Raw genomic sequence first — 18008 nt, 5'->3', positions numbered from 1 at the left:
GTATTCTCCTTCCACTCCGTACTTCCTAGAATATCCGTTTCTCTTTTGTTGTCGGAAAAGATTAAATATATTCAAATGACAGTTTGCACAAATATTTATACAAATGGCTTCAAACTATTTGAAAATTTAACTTCAACATCAGAATACTTTGACAAGCATGTATATTAATAAGTGAAATTCCTAAAAAGGACAAATTCACAAGCAGCAAGATGCTTTTCCAAAAATAATAATAAAAATAAATCAATTTAATTCTCTATTTTATTGCACTTAATCTGCAATACAAAATAGATGATTACTTAAAATCTTTCTTTTGGTATAAAACATATACATGTATATTTATAAAAACTTTATACAACATATGATGAAACAAAACATGTATAATAATGGATACAAAACTATATAAGTTATACTATTAACAGATGACACAATGTATTCACGAAACAATACAAATACATATGTAAAGCGCTGATAGGAATTTAACTGTACCAAGATTGACGAATTGTCATATGTTACCAACACGTATTCCATATAAAGTAGTTTCACAAAATATTAATAAAAAAATATCTCAGGCTCTACGATATTAATGTGAATAGAGTATGTCCAAGTTTCAGACTCTCAGGCTGAATAAACGGATTTTATAAATAACTTACTTTTCGTTTGCATTGTCCTAATCGTAATTAAGGAGATACTGACGATTATTGCCTGTCATCATTATGGTACCGATGATAACGACCTGCAAATTTTCAAAATATCAAAAGGCATTCCGAGCGTAATAGTCAAATTAAAAGAAAGTTTCAGGCGTTTTTTCATTACATATTAAGCAGTTATATCGATTAAAAATACTTTGTTTTTGCGAGGAAATATCGTAGATCTTATGAGTTTAAAAAGATTTAATTTGTCATGTTTGGATATGAAAAATAAATGAAAACAAACGTACCCCGGTGTCAGAGGCTGATACATTTCACTACATGCCGTAACCGGAATCGGGCGGTGTTTTCTCCGAGGTCTCCTGTTATCAATTAACGTCTTATTCTGTCATTTTCCCGTTAAGATTCGGGTGTTTTTATATGTGGATTCTGTTGTTTTTGTATGTGGATTCGACTGTTTTTATTTGTGGATTCGGTTGTTTTTATTTGTGGATTCGGTTGTTTTTGTATGTGGATTCAGGCGTTTTTATATGTAGATTCGGTTGTTTTTGTATGTGGATTCAGGCGTTTTTATATGTAGATTCGGTTGTTTTTGTATGTGGATTCAGGCGTTTTTATATGTAGATTCGGTTGTTTTTGTATGTGGATTCGACTGTTTTTATTTGTGGATTCGGTTGTTTTTGTATGTGGATTCGACTGTTTTTATTTGTGGATTCTGTTGTTTTTGTATGTGGATTCTGTTGTTTTTGTATGTAGATTCGGTTGTTTTTGTATGTATATTCGACTGTTTTTATTTGTGGATTCTGTTGTTTTTGTATGTAGATTCGGTTGTTTTTGTATGTGGATTCAGGCGTTTTTATTTGTGGATTCGGTTGTTTTTGTATGTAGATTCGGGAGTTTTTACCAACATAAAATAATTGGAGGAAATGTCTGGAATTCAGACGTTTGGTAACTTATCATTGATATCGACTTTGATATATGAACGACAAAGAATTCGGGTGTTTGGTAACTTATCATTGATATTGACTTTGATATATGAACGACAAAGAATTCGGGTGTTTTTTATATGTGTTCAGGACTCATCAATGCCTCTTCTCCAGTAATTTCTTTATGGTTTTTACATAACTAAGTTTTATAGTTGTTATACCCATACAACATTAAAATTATACAGCATCCACTCACTATGGTAGTAGCTATAAAATACCAAACAAAACAAAAATGATCAATGATATCTGCAACTTCCTTCCATGTCAGGTTTTCCCACTCATCATCAGGTGTAGAAATTTCTTGAACCCACGACTTCTCAGGTGTCCGTTTTGGTGTGTTGTCAACATCTGTCTTATCGACGCCGTTCGTGTTGTCCTCCTCTACATGCACTTGTTTCTTACGGCGGCGACATCCTCCCCAGAATGTTGAGCGTGCCATCATTTGAGTAAGTCTGCGAGTTGTATCCGATATCGGCACTTCATCCGAGCGCCCACTTAACCTGATGACGTAGATCGTAACGATGACGGAAATGACTGACATCATCAGGACCATCAACACCAGGATACCTGAGGAAGGAAATTCTAATATAGTTGATAACAGACTAGGCATGGAGGAACTGGGGACGGACATTTATGAAAAACATTTCACATATTATGATATAAAAACAACAAGTAATCTAGTCATGATAACGAAACCCTAATTGTAACTCGGTAAAACGAGGGCAAAAATATCAACAAAAAGATGTATTTGCATGGAGACTATTGAAAAAGTACGAGAATAGGACCAGGCGCTCCAAAAGAGTAAGCGTCTTATGATCCATTGACGACACCGGTCATGTACATTTAAGTCAAATCTGGGTAACGTCTCAAAATTAGAACTTTGATTGAGACAACGGAACAACCAGACATATCAACAAACATCGAACATGTCTGACTTCACATCGCGTAAGGTAATAGAATATTTCCGAATGAGATCATGTAAACTTTATCGTTTTTGGGATCATGATGTCATTATGTCGATTAAAATGGTGAAATTTGTGGTTCCCACTCCCCCAGGGGCCTGAGGGGCGGGGCTAAAAATGGGCAAATTGACTAAAACTTCAAAAATCTTCTTCTTTACTCTCACATATGGTGGGACCAAACACTCTTCCTAGATGGAAGTGTCTTAAGGTGCTTTACCAAAACTGTGAATTGCATGACGTTTGCCCCTGGGGAGGTGGGAAACTTTACTATAGTTTATAAAGAGAAGTTCATTCTCCAACTTTAACATTATCAGCATGGGATGACAGTTTAATTATATGTTGGACATGTTTGCCCTGACTGACCCCTTGGACTGATGGGTAGGGCCAAAAAGGGTCAATAAAATTAACTGAAATATTTCGACCGTCAAGGCCCATGGGCCTCTTGTTCTGTTCCTAAACTTACTCAGTATTGACGTGTTGTCTGACGTTGTAGGGATGTGATCGGATACCAAGGTAAGGTAAACAGCATAAGCCAACAGAACAGTGAGGACAAATCCCACTTTCTCTCCTGATTCTACACTTAGTGAGAAAATAAATCCATTCAAAATGGCCAATAATAGAATAGGTATTATCGTATTCATCACAAAAAATTGCGGGCGGCGTCTGAATTTGGGAGCAATAATCAATGTTAATGTTTCGTGTCCAGCTCGCTCGACCGTTTCCGTGGTTACTGCAGAACTGACGTACTCCCACTCGCCGTTTTCATGATAAAAATCCAAATTAAAAACGTCACCCGTTGCTGCCTCAAGATTGACTAGAGACGTTGTGTATGTCCACACTGTGATGGCGATTGGACAGTTCTGTGTGTCGAATGGATAGTACATTGGATTTGTGTCACAGTGTAGTTCAAAATTTCGGAGAGGAAGCCATTCCATTTGACCACCTGGAAACATGCGTACGGGTGTAATGCCATCGTATAATATCTGTAGGTCATTTACTCTGAAATGAGTATGCAAAATAAACCATAATTAACACATTTCAATAACTCAAATTGAAGGATTTATACAGTAGAGACAAAAATGAAGCTGCAACACGCAGCCGTTTCGACCTTCAAGGATTCGTCTGTAACTCTAAGGGCCTGAAGTGTTAATACGTCGAAAGAAATATTACAATCTACAAGAGAAGGCATAATACTACTGTCAATCACCTATATTTTGGGCATAGGATTTATTTTTGATATGCGAGGAGAGTCAATCGCGAATTCAAATCATTTGCGATTATTTTTACGAAAATACAACTTCGGATGGTGGCCAATCTATCGCTTACTGAAATAGAGGCCTTGTGGAGTCAATGACTTTAATAGAGCGATTTAATGTCATTTTTAGATCAGAGTTCCCGAAATCATGTATTCGCGAATATTTCTGGTAAGTTCGTGAAATAAAGTATTCGCGAAATCTAACAGTAACCCGATATTTCAATTGATTTTATAATTTTCAATATTGGATTTCAAAGAACAGCATGTACACGTGAATATTCTGTCACTATTGGAAACCGAAAAGTTAAAATAAAAAAAATCCAATATGAATTGAAGACTGACACTTATCGGTGTGATAAAGCTGTATATAAGCATTTAACAATTTTTGAGTATTGCTATGATCATGTATACACTTAACTTGTTTAATAATGTTATGTATTTTCTGTAGATGCTGCGCCAATAATGAGCCAAAACAAATACATGTACTAATATTTAAATCCTTGACGATCTTTTTTTTTTTTTTTACAAAAGCCTGAATAAATATGTTATGTCTCAAATTCATTTTTATACCAAAGACTTGTCCGCCAAAATTTCTACCATCGTGTTTGGGACAGAGGACACTCGAGATACGGACCCTCGGTTAATATTTGATTCCACCAGGTTGGTATAGCACCATGTTGACCTCAGCAAAGGTCAATGATTGATAACAATATTCATTTTACCGACATACATGATGACAGTATTACATGTATGATTATTATTTAACAGATAACTTGACACTATAAAATGTTAGGAATGAAATTTATATTTCAACATTCTTAAGCGATTCATGGTAAATATGATGAATGTTGTTATGACTTCATGAATGGTGAAAAAATAAATTTCCATGATTTTTTTTTCTTGATCTGTCAAAGCACTCAATAATTGAAAAAAAATGCATTTTTCATGTTTTTTTTAACTGGGAGGGACGTCAGAGAGAGAACAGCCGTTTTCGCGGGAAAGTGTCAGACAGTTCTTGGCACGGTCTTAGCAACCGCCATAACAACACATACAAAATGTAGTTCCATCTACAACTCTTTTTCTGTGAGATTTTTGGAGTGATTCTTAATGTTTTGAACATTTCATATATCGTAACAACATTTTGTAGCTTTTACATGTATCTCGTTTATTTAAAAACACGAGAAGAAGAAAAATTCGACGGCGGAGAGTACTACCAGTGGTAACGCGGCACCCGACATTACTACACACTGTGATGAGGCTAATGTTGTTATGGAAAATGAATACGATTTTAGCCAATGCTTTCAAGCATACTAAATGTAAATATAAGTGATTATATGTAATGCTGATATCTATTAAAATAAAAATTAACTTTGTTACCAAAATAATTTTCGTCGTTTTATGCACCAAAAGTTAGTCTATCGAGGCTATAGCAGACTAGCGAGTAGGCTCATCCAATATGATTGGTATTTCATTTATTATTTGAATGCGTTGTGGGTTGGTTGAAGGAAGTATACGACAGACACTGGGGTAACTTACGAGTTGACGATAGATAGCGGCGGGTACCAAACTGTGTCTTCATTTACAGTAGAGGCCAGTATACCAGAGTAGGCAGCGAGTCCGGACCAAGACAAACGAGGGTCATCCCATCCCTGAAACACAACGATAAAATTTGTAAGAAGCAACCCAACTTGGTATCTTATCTGTTTTTCTTCTTTTTTAAGATTTTAAAAAATGTGGAAGAAATGACAATAATAATAAAAATGAGATACAGGATTCGTACACATGTTTAGGAAAATTGTTAATTTTAATGGTGTTTTCTCGAAGAGTAATTTATCCTTGACCCTGGCTGTGAACTGGACAGGTTTCCTATAGAAGTTGAACTAAAAACAAGAATGGGTATGATTTAACATTATACAAATATATCATGTGTGTCTGTGCAAAAGTCCCGAATATTTAACACTATGTACTAGTCATCGACTACTATTCTATTGTACGAGGCCGACAAGGCGGAGTCAGTGCAATAGAACAGTGGTTGATTACCAGTACCGAGGGTAAAAAATTCTGGACTATATATGCATACAAATTTTTGTATATATGAACACCGGGGATGTCATTTTTACCGAATTTTAATCTAGCCCCCCAAAACGTCTCAAAAAACACACATTAGGGAAGGTCCAAATACACATACACTAACTAATTCTCAAGTCACTATGACTACATGTATTTTTATCACTGTAATAACAAATCACAGTGCAGACACTAATTATATATATGCAATACTGCCTTATTAAGTAAATTAAGTACATTTGTAGTTTAATACAGAGATTAGTTAAGCTACTTAATGTGTAAAGAAATAAAACTTTTATCAGAATTATTAAATTGAACGGTGCCGGGACAATAGGCGGTTCTGTCATCATTTCTAGAGTGTCCGTCAGATCTTGGTCAGAATTCGTGTGCACCTCGATTGTGATGTTGGTATTTAGTTAAAATTGTATATTGTTTACCCTGTCCATCCAATGTTTCCTTCTTTTCTTTTTTTTTTACTTCTTGTTACACATGTATACGTTAGGCGTGAGTGAAGTAAAGCAATCTTGAAATCTTGATCCTGACATTCCAAGGTAGTAAACAGCCTGTGACGACCAGCCAAGGATACATTTGAATGGAGAACAATTATACTCGTCACTATAGGACGTGATTGTGGAATTTATCATGAAAGACTGACAGTAAACTTAACTTACCACCTCGAGATATCCTGAAATATGCATGGTTTGGGATTTTATGTTCTGCAATGAAAAACATAAATAGTGTTTCAAACTAAGCACATAAGAGTGTACAATGTCATATCTGTATTTCTGAATTCAGTTCCATTAGATGGTGTCTATATAAAGGATATAAGACTCAGTTTGTATGTTATGTTTCTATAAGAATCTATATATATTTTATTATTTATGTAAAGCAGTGGCATGTCCAATAAAGCAAGGCTGGAATAATTTAGACAAGCGAAATTATTTCTCTGCATTTGCAGATAAAACATATAAATCACACCATTAACCTACAAATGGGATACTTGTTCGGTTTCTTGTTTTTTGTTATTTTTCTTTTTAGGGGGGTGGGTGTCTTTTTGCATTAAAAAAATGGTACTCGTTTGAACGAATTTCAGTCTAACCTTGTTATCTCAGTGAGGTCATGCATTAACTGTCGGAACTGAATTTTTACTTCGACTTAAGCAGGGTCTTCGAGCTATCGGAGTTCGAGATATTGATGTACACTTACCAATTCGTTGAGTGAAAGCACAGTAAATCTAACTGTGACATTGACTATATCAGAGGGTCGAACAAAGGAATTATACGTTGATGAGTTGAACAGTTCTTCAAGGAGAGCTGTCTCTATCGATGTATCATATGCACCAATCAACCCATCTGCAACAAAAACGCATAGAGTGTAAGATCCTGTTTATCACATAACTCATACCTATGGGAACGTAAGTGGGAACTCAACAAGCGCCCTCCTTTATCGGGTCTGTACCAGTTGTACCGGTCCGAATCTGATGTACTCGTAATGGAACACGGCGTACCAGTAGAACCGAACCGGTTCACATTGTTCGGTTCCTGTAACGTACCACTTAGAAATCGGTTTACATAGTTCGGTTCCCGGTTCACATGGTTCGGTTCCTGAAACTTACCACTTGGATTCCCTGGATATGGCGAGAACTGCGATGCTTCATTCGTCATACTTGTGTGCGTTTCGTTAAAAACGAGACGAGGGATTTTCATTTGCGACTAAACTGTATAAAGTATACATGTACGTGTTAACATATGACGGAATTATCCGGGTATAGATTTAACATTCGTTACATTGTAAAAAGAAAAATAATCGTTTTTTTATGTTTGAACTGTAAACTTTATAGAGATAGACGACATCTTGGGAAATTATTTGAGATCCAATGCGTTCCATTTTATGGTACCGTACACATTCAGTACAACTGGTACAAACCAAATAAAGGAACACATTTGGATAGACAGATCTCGACATTTATGACGTCATGTATTCATTGTGACATCATCAATTACTTTTGACGTCACACAAGTGTTTTAACTCACATATATTGCGATATATATTAACATAACCGTATTACAGGATAGTGAATATCTAACATATTGTCTTCAGTAATAACAAAAAATGTTTCATTGAAGATACTGTTGGAAAACCTACCGTGGCAGCTTTAAAGTTCTTTCATTGTCGTTTGTAAACAGTGCTTTGATTGGTCAAATCAGAAAAAAGCGATATTTTTATAAGTGAAAAATATCAGAAAAAAGTGATTCGCAAGTGAAAAATATCACTTTTTTTAATTTTTCTTTTTGATATTTCACTGTAAAAATTGAATAAATATTATCTAATGTCTTTCCGTACTTGCACGTCTTCAGATCTCGATGGTAACGGTAGTGCATTTTAATTTTCCAATCCCATGAAAATACATAAGCATTTGACATTCTTTTATTTTAGCTGTTCTTTTTAAGGGTTAACTAGATTTTAAAGTTATGATCAATACAGAATTTACAAGTATTCTATGTCTAAATCTGTAGTCCAAATTCGGATACCTCCCTCCCAAGTAGTAAGAAACGGCAAATATATGTCATTCTTTGAAAACTATAAGCTATACATCGACACGCGAATCGAATGAAGCATGGTTATGTATGGGAACATTAGGTTTACACATTTAAACATTTAGTAAAGTAAATTCATTTTGTTTTATATTTTATTTAACGTCCTATTAACAATAACAAATATCATTTAAGGACGGTACCCGGATGTTGTTGCCCTTCGCGAGAGAGTCAGTTATCAAGGAAGAGGTGGAGAAAATGCTTTTTCAAATTTACCGCGGCTGACACAACATGGCTACTCAAGGGGAAAATCTGCTATCAGTATGCATAAAAAGTCCCGGGGCCGTCGATAGGGTGCTCGTATACATAAAGTAAGTGTATGTAATAGTTATATTCGGTGATCTGATGAAGCGTACCTCTTGATTAACCCGTGGACTTCGTATTTAAAGCTATGTCCAATAGAGTCAAAGTGTGGTGACCCCGATACGTCAACTTGTCCGACTAAACAAAATCGAGGGGATTTTGAAGTTTCACGCCCGATTTCGTAAACTAATATCGAGAAATCAACAACATGTTATGGCTTATTTTAAAGATTGACCATTTCTCTTCAATTTAAGTCCTACTTCGAAAAAATCCACCCAAAACAACCGAAGCTACGGTACTTAGAAATAAATACATCAGATTTCAAGCCTGGGGGAGTTCAGAACCTTTCTCATTTATATGTACCCTATATGTTATTATTTTATAAAACGAGTCAGGCACCTGTGCTCCAAGCTGGACCTTAGCAAAGGGTATTGGAAGGTGCCTTTATCAGAAAAATCCAAGCAGATGACAACCTTTAGCACTCCACAGGGACTCTTCCATTTTCGTGTCATGCCATTCGGGCTCGTAAACGTTCCCGCCACATTCAGCAGACTGATGAGAATACTGTTGCACGGTATGGAACATCTCGATTACTATCGACGATATACTGGTGTACACAAAAACTTGGGAGGAACATATGGAAGTTCACCATGCTCTTTTTGGACGTTTGAGGAACTCGGGTCTGACAGCGAGGCCGAGTAAATGTTCTCTTGGATACGGAAGTCTTTCTTGTCTGGGTCATGTCGTAGGTGAGGGACGATTGGAGATGGAACAGGCCAAAGTAAAAGCGATAGAGAATGCTCCACGACCCGAAACAAAGAAGCAAGTAAGATATTTTCTTGGACTTGCCGGTTTCTACAGAAGATTCATCCCTAACTTTGGCATAGCCCACTGTCAGTGTCAGTAAAGTCAGTGTCGGGACACCTTAACACCTCTGACAGCAGCTAACGACAAAGTGAAACAAAGCTTATAATTTCAACATTATATTTAAAGCTACTATAACTATAAAACCCAATATTATCAGCAAAAATATCTTTATAATAAAAAACTACGACTCGAAACTGTCCGTCAGTGTAAACAATAAGATTACTATTTTACAGATCGTAAACAAAACGCCGAGCGGACTCGTCAACTTGTTGCTCACAAGGACAGATACATCAATAAAATTCAAATTGATTTTCATGCAATATGTTGATTAAGTAACTATGAATAATCCACTACTTCGTGATGACAATACAGGTATATGTTCATACATACATTGTAGGGAAAATACGAGCCACAGGAGACGCCACTTCTGTCCGGCCATGTTGAAAGTTGATACACGAACTGGTGGTAAACACTGGTATTATAGATTAACATGGTTCTTAACTAGGATTAATGTGACGTCAGAAGGTGATTAAACTAAATACACAAACACGAACGAGACCTGTTCATGTAAGAACGATTATCTAAAAAATATATATTATTCAGTAGTGAATTAATTTCTAATCATCCGCTATATCATAATGTTCGTTATAGCGGTGAAATAAACAGTACTAACTTGTATTTAAATAATTTCCCTATATCTTATTATACAAATAATATTTAACACGTATACGATTCTCAAATAAGGTATTTCATACACATAAAGTGATAAACAATTGTCCATCAACAACTATACCTTCGAGATAAGTATCTTGAATTCACTTTTGGCAACAGCGAAGTCAAGATCCAAAGAGCATTGAACTTCATAATAGTAAAAACTATCCTCATCAACCTGCATCACGTGAAACTCATTTTCAGATTTTGTGTAGTTAGCATCCATATCTGGAATTTTGGTGACGCAGAAGACGCTTTCCTTTCCAGAACTCCAGGTCGTATTCTCCTTGTACTTTTTAGAGGGTTTCCATGCAAACTTATATATTCTGTTCGTACTTTGGCCATGCTTTTGTCAAATGTGAGTTAGAATTATGGCATCGTTCTTATGTCGGTATTTTCTGTTATTTCTGAGCTTATGATGTCAGGAAGAAACCTTTTTTTTTTTATTACATCGAATAATCTCCGACAATAAATCAGAAAAAAAGATTATTATTTATGCTAGAATAAATAAATAATCAGGATAACATTAAATAAAAAAAACAGATTAAGAACGTTGAACTTTGAATCAAACAAAAAGTTTGCCACGTATAGGGAATCAATAAAACGATGGTAATAAATATGAATGAAATCATTTACATGGCGACCCTTGAAAACAATTATGATACGACCACGTGTCCCGGAAGGACAAGCTCTCTGATTGGTTCGGTAAAACAGGTAAACCAATCAGACTGCTCCTTGCAAAAACTGAAATGAAAATAAAGTCACTTCCGTTTCAAAGAACAGACGATTTCTTCTTGAGAAATTTACGAGGATAAAATATGTCTTTTTCCGGCAAAGCACACGTGGCTTACGTTTGGGACGTTACCTAATAGTTAATTGAGAATGTTAAAGTGATGTAACTTTGAAATGCGACAAAAATTCAAGAATATAAAATTTTCTATTTTTTTTTTCACGAAGTCCGAGGATCTCGAACGGAAGCTTAGAGTACATTAGATTTTAACTCTGGGTGTTAATTAAATTTGTGACGTAGTAAATTGTATCGCCAATTGCGAACTAGTCAGATTTCCTTTAAGTATTGAAACTAAGATGTAGAATTACTATGTTCTGGTAAATTTAATTTCTTCAGATAAGTTGTCTAATAATGTATATAGATTAATGTACCACTTACATGAAAATAGAAACACGAGGTCTAAATGGATAGATTATGTGAAAGCTATATTTTTATTCTGGTTTAAACTTTGAATGTAATTTTCAGGAAACTTAAAGTTTATTCTAAAGCAAAGACTTCAGGACCAATTTATTCATAAATGATATAATGATGTGGATGTCATCTAGAGAACAGATGTTTAAGCCATAAATTTCAAATTTAAGATTATTTGATTAATTTGAATGTAAGAGAACGAAAAAATATTGTAAAATTCCGTAATACAGGTAAGTGGTAAGGAAATGATTTTTACAGATTAAATATCGTAAGTCATTGGTCAGAGAGTGCAAAAGTGATAATATTGCAGACTCGTGACATAGTCGACCATATATGAATGTCATGAACTGCTATAATATATTGACCACGTGCTACCATCCTGAAATAGACCACTGACCTACCAGGAAAACACATGTTTCAGATTTCACTCCATTTGATTTATCAGGACCATATACCGTGTAGTGATATCGGACTGGGCTAAGCGCCGTGGCCGAGGTAGCTTAAATGGTTAGAGTTCGGAGGTCCCGGGCTCGAGTCCTGATCGGTCTGGCCGTTGCATGTTCCCTCTCCTATATCAACAAGCAGGACCAGGCTCTTCAGGCTCAATCTCAAATAATTGTATGATAACTTAAATTAAATAACTTTCATTAGTTTAGATGATTATCTAAAATAAGATAAAAGAATTTTAGATCATTTAGATAAAAACACTGTATGGCCTGTCACTTTTATGAAAGTTCGAGGCAACAAGGGTGTGGAATCTCCTGTAGGTCAATTAAGGGATACGTTGGATTAATAGTGTACTTAATCTACTAACGTGAATAACATTTACAGCAGTGTAATTGTACTGACTAAAATATCATTGGTGATTCGGAATTAGGTTAATATCTTATAAAACCAAAATGATACATTAATATTAATTAAACTATATTATGATAGGAAATATAAATTAATATTACATTATCATTAGATAAAAGAAATATTTAGTCATTTCTCAAATTTAACGTCAGAGAAAATCAAGAAACATGTATGTAAGCTAGATTTGGAATGTTACTGTGTACATGGTGTGAACAGTGGATTAGCGATAGTTTATCGTGACGAAGTTTAATCGGATAATCTTGTTGTGGAAGGTCAAGTTGTTTAAGCTCAGGATAATGGCATAACCTTGACATATTTTATTATTGCTAAGAGGAATAAGTGACTTAAACCAATTCACGTTCTATATCTCAACACTTTATTTGGTCAATGTTGATTTTCCATTCCAGACGTCTAAAGAGGCCCAAACACCGGTACATATATATATCCGTCTTTTTTTATTTTTAAACTGGGTTGTTCTTATGTTCCTACACACAGGGGCCTGGTACGATTTTATAAATGATAGTCCATATATAAATATATTATATGTCAATATAATACAAATATACATATATGGACTATCATTTATAAAATCGTGCCAAGCCCCTGTGTTTCTACACACTACATCGAGATGGCTATTCCGAAGGTTCCTGATGTTTTATCTGCCTTTCACAAATCTGATATGACCTGAATAACACCATTAATCGACCCATATTTTCTTTGATGCATATAAAACATCTGAAACCTTCAAACTAGCGATTGCTAGCTGGATATATCACTGGCCGTTTTGGTCCCTGATGGTTATTTCCTACGATACAGATTTACAGAGGTAGCAGTTTTGGTAACTTAAGTGCCCGTCGAAAGCCAGGATCGTTTTGGACAATATGTTAAATAAAATGTTTAGGCTAAACCAAACAGTGTCACATATTAGATCATCGTCGGATAGTGTATCGTAGTGCAAACACTAAATGTAGTGTAGTGTAGTGTAGTGTAGTGTAGTGTAGTGTAAACACTAAGTGTAGTGTAGTGTAAACACTAAATGTAGTGTAGTGTAGTGTAGTGTAGTGTAGTGTAGTGTAAACACTAAGTGTAGTGTAGTGTAGTGTAAACACTAAGTGTAGTGTAGTGTAGTGAAGTGTAGTGTAGTGTAGTGTAGTGTAGTGTAGTGTAGTGTAGTGTAGTGTAGTGTAGTGTAGTGTAGTGTAGTGTAAACACTAAGTGTAGTGTAGTGTAGTGTAGTGTAGTGTAGTGTAGTGTAAACACTAAGTGTAGTGTAGTGTAGTGTAAACACTAAGTGTAGTGTAGTGTAAACACTAAGTGTAGTGTAGTGTAAACACTAAGTGTAGTGTAGTGTAGTGTAGTGTAGTGTAGTGTAGTGTAGTGTAGTGTAGTGTAGTGTAGTGTAGTGTAGTGTAGTGTAGTGTAGTGTAAACACTAAGTGTAGTGTAGTGTAGTGTAAACACTAAGTGTAGTGTAGTGTAGTGTAGTGTAAACACTAAGTGTAGTGTAGTGTAGTGTAGTGTAAACACTAAGTGTAGTGTAGTGTAAACACTAAATGTAGTGTAGTGTAAACACTAAGTGTAGTGTAGTGTAGTGTAAACACTAAGTGTAGTGTAGTGTAGTGTAGTGTAGTGTAGTGTAGTGTAGTGTAGTGTAAACACTAAGTGTAGTGTAGTGTAGTGTAGTGTAAACACTAAGTGTAGTGTAGTGTAGTGTAGTGTAAACACTAAGTGTAGTGTAGTGTAGTGTAGTGTAGTGTAGTGTAGTGTAGTGTAGTAGTGAAGTGTAGTGTAGTGTAAACACTAAGTGTAGTGTAGTGTAGTGTAGTGTAAACACTAAGTGTAGTGTAGTGTAAACACTAAGTGAAGTGTAGTGTAGTGTAAACACTAAGTGTAGTGTAGTGTAGTGTAGTGTAGTGTAGTGTAGTGTAGTGTAAACACTAAGTGTAGTGTAGTGTAGTGTAAACACTAAGTGTAGTGTAGTGTAGTGTAGTGTAGTGTAAACACTAAGTGTAGTGTAGTGTAGTGTAAACACTAAGTGTAGTGTAGTGTAGTGTAAACACTAAGTGTAGTGTAGTGTAGTGTAGTGTAGTGTAGTGTAGTGTAGTGTAAACACTAAGTGTAGTGTAGTGTAGTGAAGTGTAAACACTAAGTGTAGTGTAGTGTAAACACTAAGTGTAGTGTAGTGTAGTGTAAACACTAAGTGTAGTGTAGTGTAGTGTAGTGTAAACACTAAGTGTAGTGTAGTGTAGTGTAGTGTAGTGTAGTGTAGTGTAGTGTAGTGTAGTGTAAACACTAAGTGTAGTGTAGTGTAGTGTAGTGTAGTGTAGTGTAAACACTAAGTGAAGTGTAGTGTAGTGTAGTGTAGTGTAGTGTAGTGTAGTGTAGTGTAAACACTAAGTGTAGTGTAGTGTAGTGTAAACACTAAGTGTAGTGTAGTGTAAACACTAAGTGAAGTGTAGTGTAGTGTAAACACTAAGTGTAGTGTAGTGTAGTGTAAACACTAAGTGTAGTGTAGTGTAGTGTAAACACTAAGTGAAGTGTAGTGTAGTGTAGTGTAGTGTAGTGTAGTGTAGTGTAGTGTAGTGTAGTGTAAACACTAAGTGTAGTGTAGTGTAAACACTTAGTGTAGTGTAGTGTAGTGTAAACACTAAGTGTAGTGTAGTGTAGTGTAGTGTAAACACTAAGTGTAGTGTAGTGTAGTGTAAACACTAAGTGAAGTGCAGTGTAGTGTAAACACTAAGTGTAGTGTAGTGTAGTGTAGTGTAAACACTAAGTGTAGTGTAGTATAAACACTAAGTGTAGTGTAGTGTAATGTAGTGTAGTGTAGTGTAATGTAGTGTAGTGTAGTGTAGTGTAAACACTAAGTGTAGTGTAGTGTAATGTAGTGTAGTGTAGTGTAAACACTAAGTGAAGTGTAGTGTAGTGTAGTGTAGTGTAGTGTAGTGTAGTGTAGTGTAGTGTAGTGTAGTGTAAACACTAAGTGTAGTGTAGTGTAAACACTTAGTGTAGTGTAGTGTAGTGTAAACACTAAGTGAAGTGTAGTGTAGTGTAGTGTAGTGTAGTGTAGTGTAGTGTAGTGTAGTGTAGTGTAGTGTAAACACTAAGTGTAGTGTAGTGTAGTGTAAACACTAAGTGTAGTGTAGTGTAAACACTAAGTGTAGTGTAGTGTAGCATAGTGTTAACACTTAGTGTAGTGTAGTGTAAATACTAAGTGTAGTGTAGCATAGTCACTAAGTGTAGTGTAGTGTAAACACTAAGTGTAGTGTAGTACAATCAACCGTGGGTATCCGACGATGATGAGGTTAAAGTAGGAACATGATGAAGTTATAGAAGAACAAATAGAAAGTGAGTAAACGTCTAGTATTGTTATGGTCATTCTCTCTAAATTACGTAATCAAGACGAAGAAGAAGACACTTACCACCCCAAAACACCTGGTCTTATTCTCCTTGTACTCAGGAATCTCCCTGTCATTCTATATTTTTGTTCGTACTTTGCCCTCGTTTTATCGACATCGAGCTAGACTTACGGTTTCGTTAGAATGCCAATATTCTGTTTCACGAAAACGGGGAGCCGTTTGACCCTATTAACCCAAGAGATTAATCCGTAAACGTGCTCATGATAACGTCAAATCTTACCCTACAAATGCTCACTGGAAAAAATTCGTCGTCTCTACAATTAAACCTATCAAGCATACCAAACTAACATATTTCTCTAATTCATGTAATGAACTTCGTACACCTTCTAACTACATTGTAAGTGCTAAACAATGGTGGAAAACTGTTAAGTTATATCTGTCTAACTCTGGAAAATTTTGTATACCAGCATTGCATCATAAAACAATAATGTAATTTCAGAGGATTTTTAAAAAAGCTTGTATATTTAATGAATTATTTTGTGTTCAGTCAAAAGTTGACGACACTAATGTAAACCTTCCTAATATTGACGAAGACTGTGATAATTCTCTATCAGATATAAACATCACAGCTAACGATGTCGGGGAGGCTTTTCTCACCATTGATTGTTCTAAGGCTATTGGTCCAAATCCTCGTCTCCTCAAGGAGTAAATCATTATCATAATCATGGTCCTTTAAGTAATCTTTTTAATATGTCTATTAGATTCCCTAATGAATGTTTATCTGTTGACGTTTCACTTGTACACAAAAAATGATAACAAGTCTATATTAACAAACTACAGACCTATTTATATGTAATACTTAGTAGGTAAACTAATGGAAAGATGTGTATTCAAATGTCTACAACTTCTTGCACAATCACTCTCTATTATCCACCACCAATCTGGTTTTAGGCACGGTGACTCCCCAACTAATCAACTTCTTGCGTCACTCATGACATATACTTAGCACTAGATAATGGTGAAGAAATTCGTCATGGTCTTTTGTGATATTAGTAAACCTTTAGATCGGGTTTGGCATAAAGGTCTTCCTTCTAAATTGTCCAGCTTTGGGATTCGTATTTCGTTATTAACTTAGTTTGAAAATTATCTATCCAATCGTATACAGAGATTTGTCATCAATGGTAAAAAATCGAATTGGTTAAATGTTAATGCTGGTGTTCCACAGGGCTCCATTCTCAAACCTCTTTTATTGTTATTGTTATTGTAAAAATGATATTATTAAAGGTATACGAGCTACGATAAAGTTATTTGCCGATGACACCTATCTACGTCACTGTTGATATTCATAGAATAAGCGCCAGAAATTCTAAACAGTGATCTTGATAAAATTCATAACTGGTCGCAAAGGTGGTTGGTCAATTTCAATCCTTCTAAAACAGAAACCCTTCTCGTTAGTAGAAAAACCATCAAACCCTTTCATCCTCCCGTACTAATATCTCTGAGGTTACTTCACACATGGACTTAGGTATTTTTATATGATTTTAAATATTTGCCCTAAAATCAACATTTTACGTAAATTTAAATTCTCCTTTGATAGATAGAGTCTTCAAACTATGTATTTCACTCACTCATTAACTTTTGTTTGTGAAGGATGAGCTTTCTGATGATGAAAATGTTACACTATTCCCATGTGTACAATCTTTCATTATTAACTCAAAACGATTTAACTGAGGTCTTTCTTTCAGCCATTCTTATTCTATGCCAGTTTTTTTTTTCTTTTCTCATTGGCACAAGCAATCCTACATCTTTCACATCCATCCAACCCAACTTCTTCCCACATACCCTCTCTCCTCTCATTCTCCCACACCCCAACTTCATCAGTCTCGCATACCTTTCACACTCCGCACAGCCTCTCCAACTGTGTTTAGAATTATTTCGAAGTGTTCCATAACCTATGTCATAATGCTAAGTATTTACTATTGGAAAGGAAACGGATTAATATAAGTTTTTTAAAACTTGTTACCGGATCCTATTCCTGTATATCTTGTCTGTATTGTTGTAAACATTTGTAATATATATATACATATTGGAATGAAATGGTTTTTTTTTATATTACATTAAAAAAATAATATACGACACCTGTGACATTGCTAGTAAATCAAGGTCACTCATTGGAACAAACATAAAGCTTTTGGGATTCTTCGT

At 35.3% G+C, this 18008-nt stretch overlaps 1 protein-coding gene across 2 annotated transcripts; it reads right to left on the bottom strand.

Annotated features, from left to right (window-relative positions):
- Window positions 1–832: 832 nt before the first annotated feature.
- LOC117317891 (acetylcholine receptor subunit alpha-1-A-like) lies at window positions 833–10132 on the bottom strand. 2 transcript variants are annotated; one of them, XM_033872862.1, is made up of 6 exons: window positions 10072–10132; window positions 7124–7269; window positions 6589–6633; window positions 5387–5499; window positions 3059–3594; window positions 833–2200 (listed from the first exon to the last, which is right to left on the bottom strand). In XM_033872862.1, the coding sequence occupies exons 1-6, from the start codon at window positions 10118–10120 to the stop codon at window positions 1773–1775; spliced, it is 1317 nt and encodes a 438-aa protein (XP_033728753.1). In that variant the 5' UTR covers window positions 10121–10132; the 3' UTR covers window positions 833–1772. The 2 variants fall into 2 exon arrangements, with proteins under 2 accessions (XP_033728753.1, XP_033728752.1); XM_033872861.1 differs by lacking the exon at window positions 10072–10132 and adding an exon at window positions 7533–8632.
- Window positions 10133–18008: the final 7876 nt, after the last annotated feature.

Source organism: Pecten maximus, chromosome 19, assembly GCF_902652985.1.
Source record: "Pecten maximus chromosome 19, xPecMax1.1, whole genome shotgun sequence".
In the NCBI taxonomy this organism is placed as follows: domain Eukaryota; kingdom Metazoa; phylum Mollusca; class Bivalvia; order Pectinida; family Pectinidae; genus Pecten; species Pecten maximus.
This window is presented reverse-complemented; position numbering and strand designations above follow the sequence as displayed.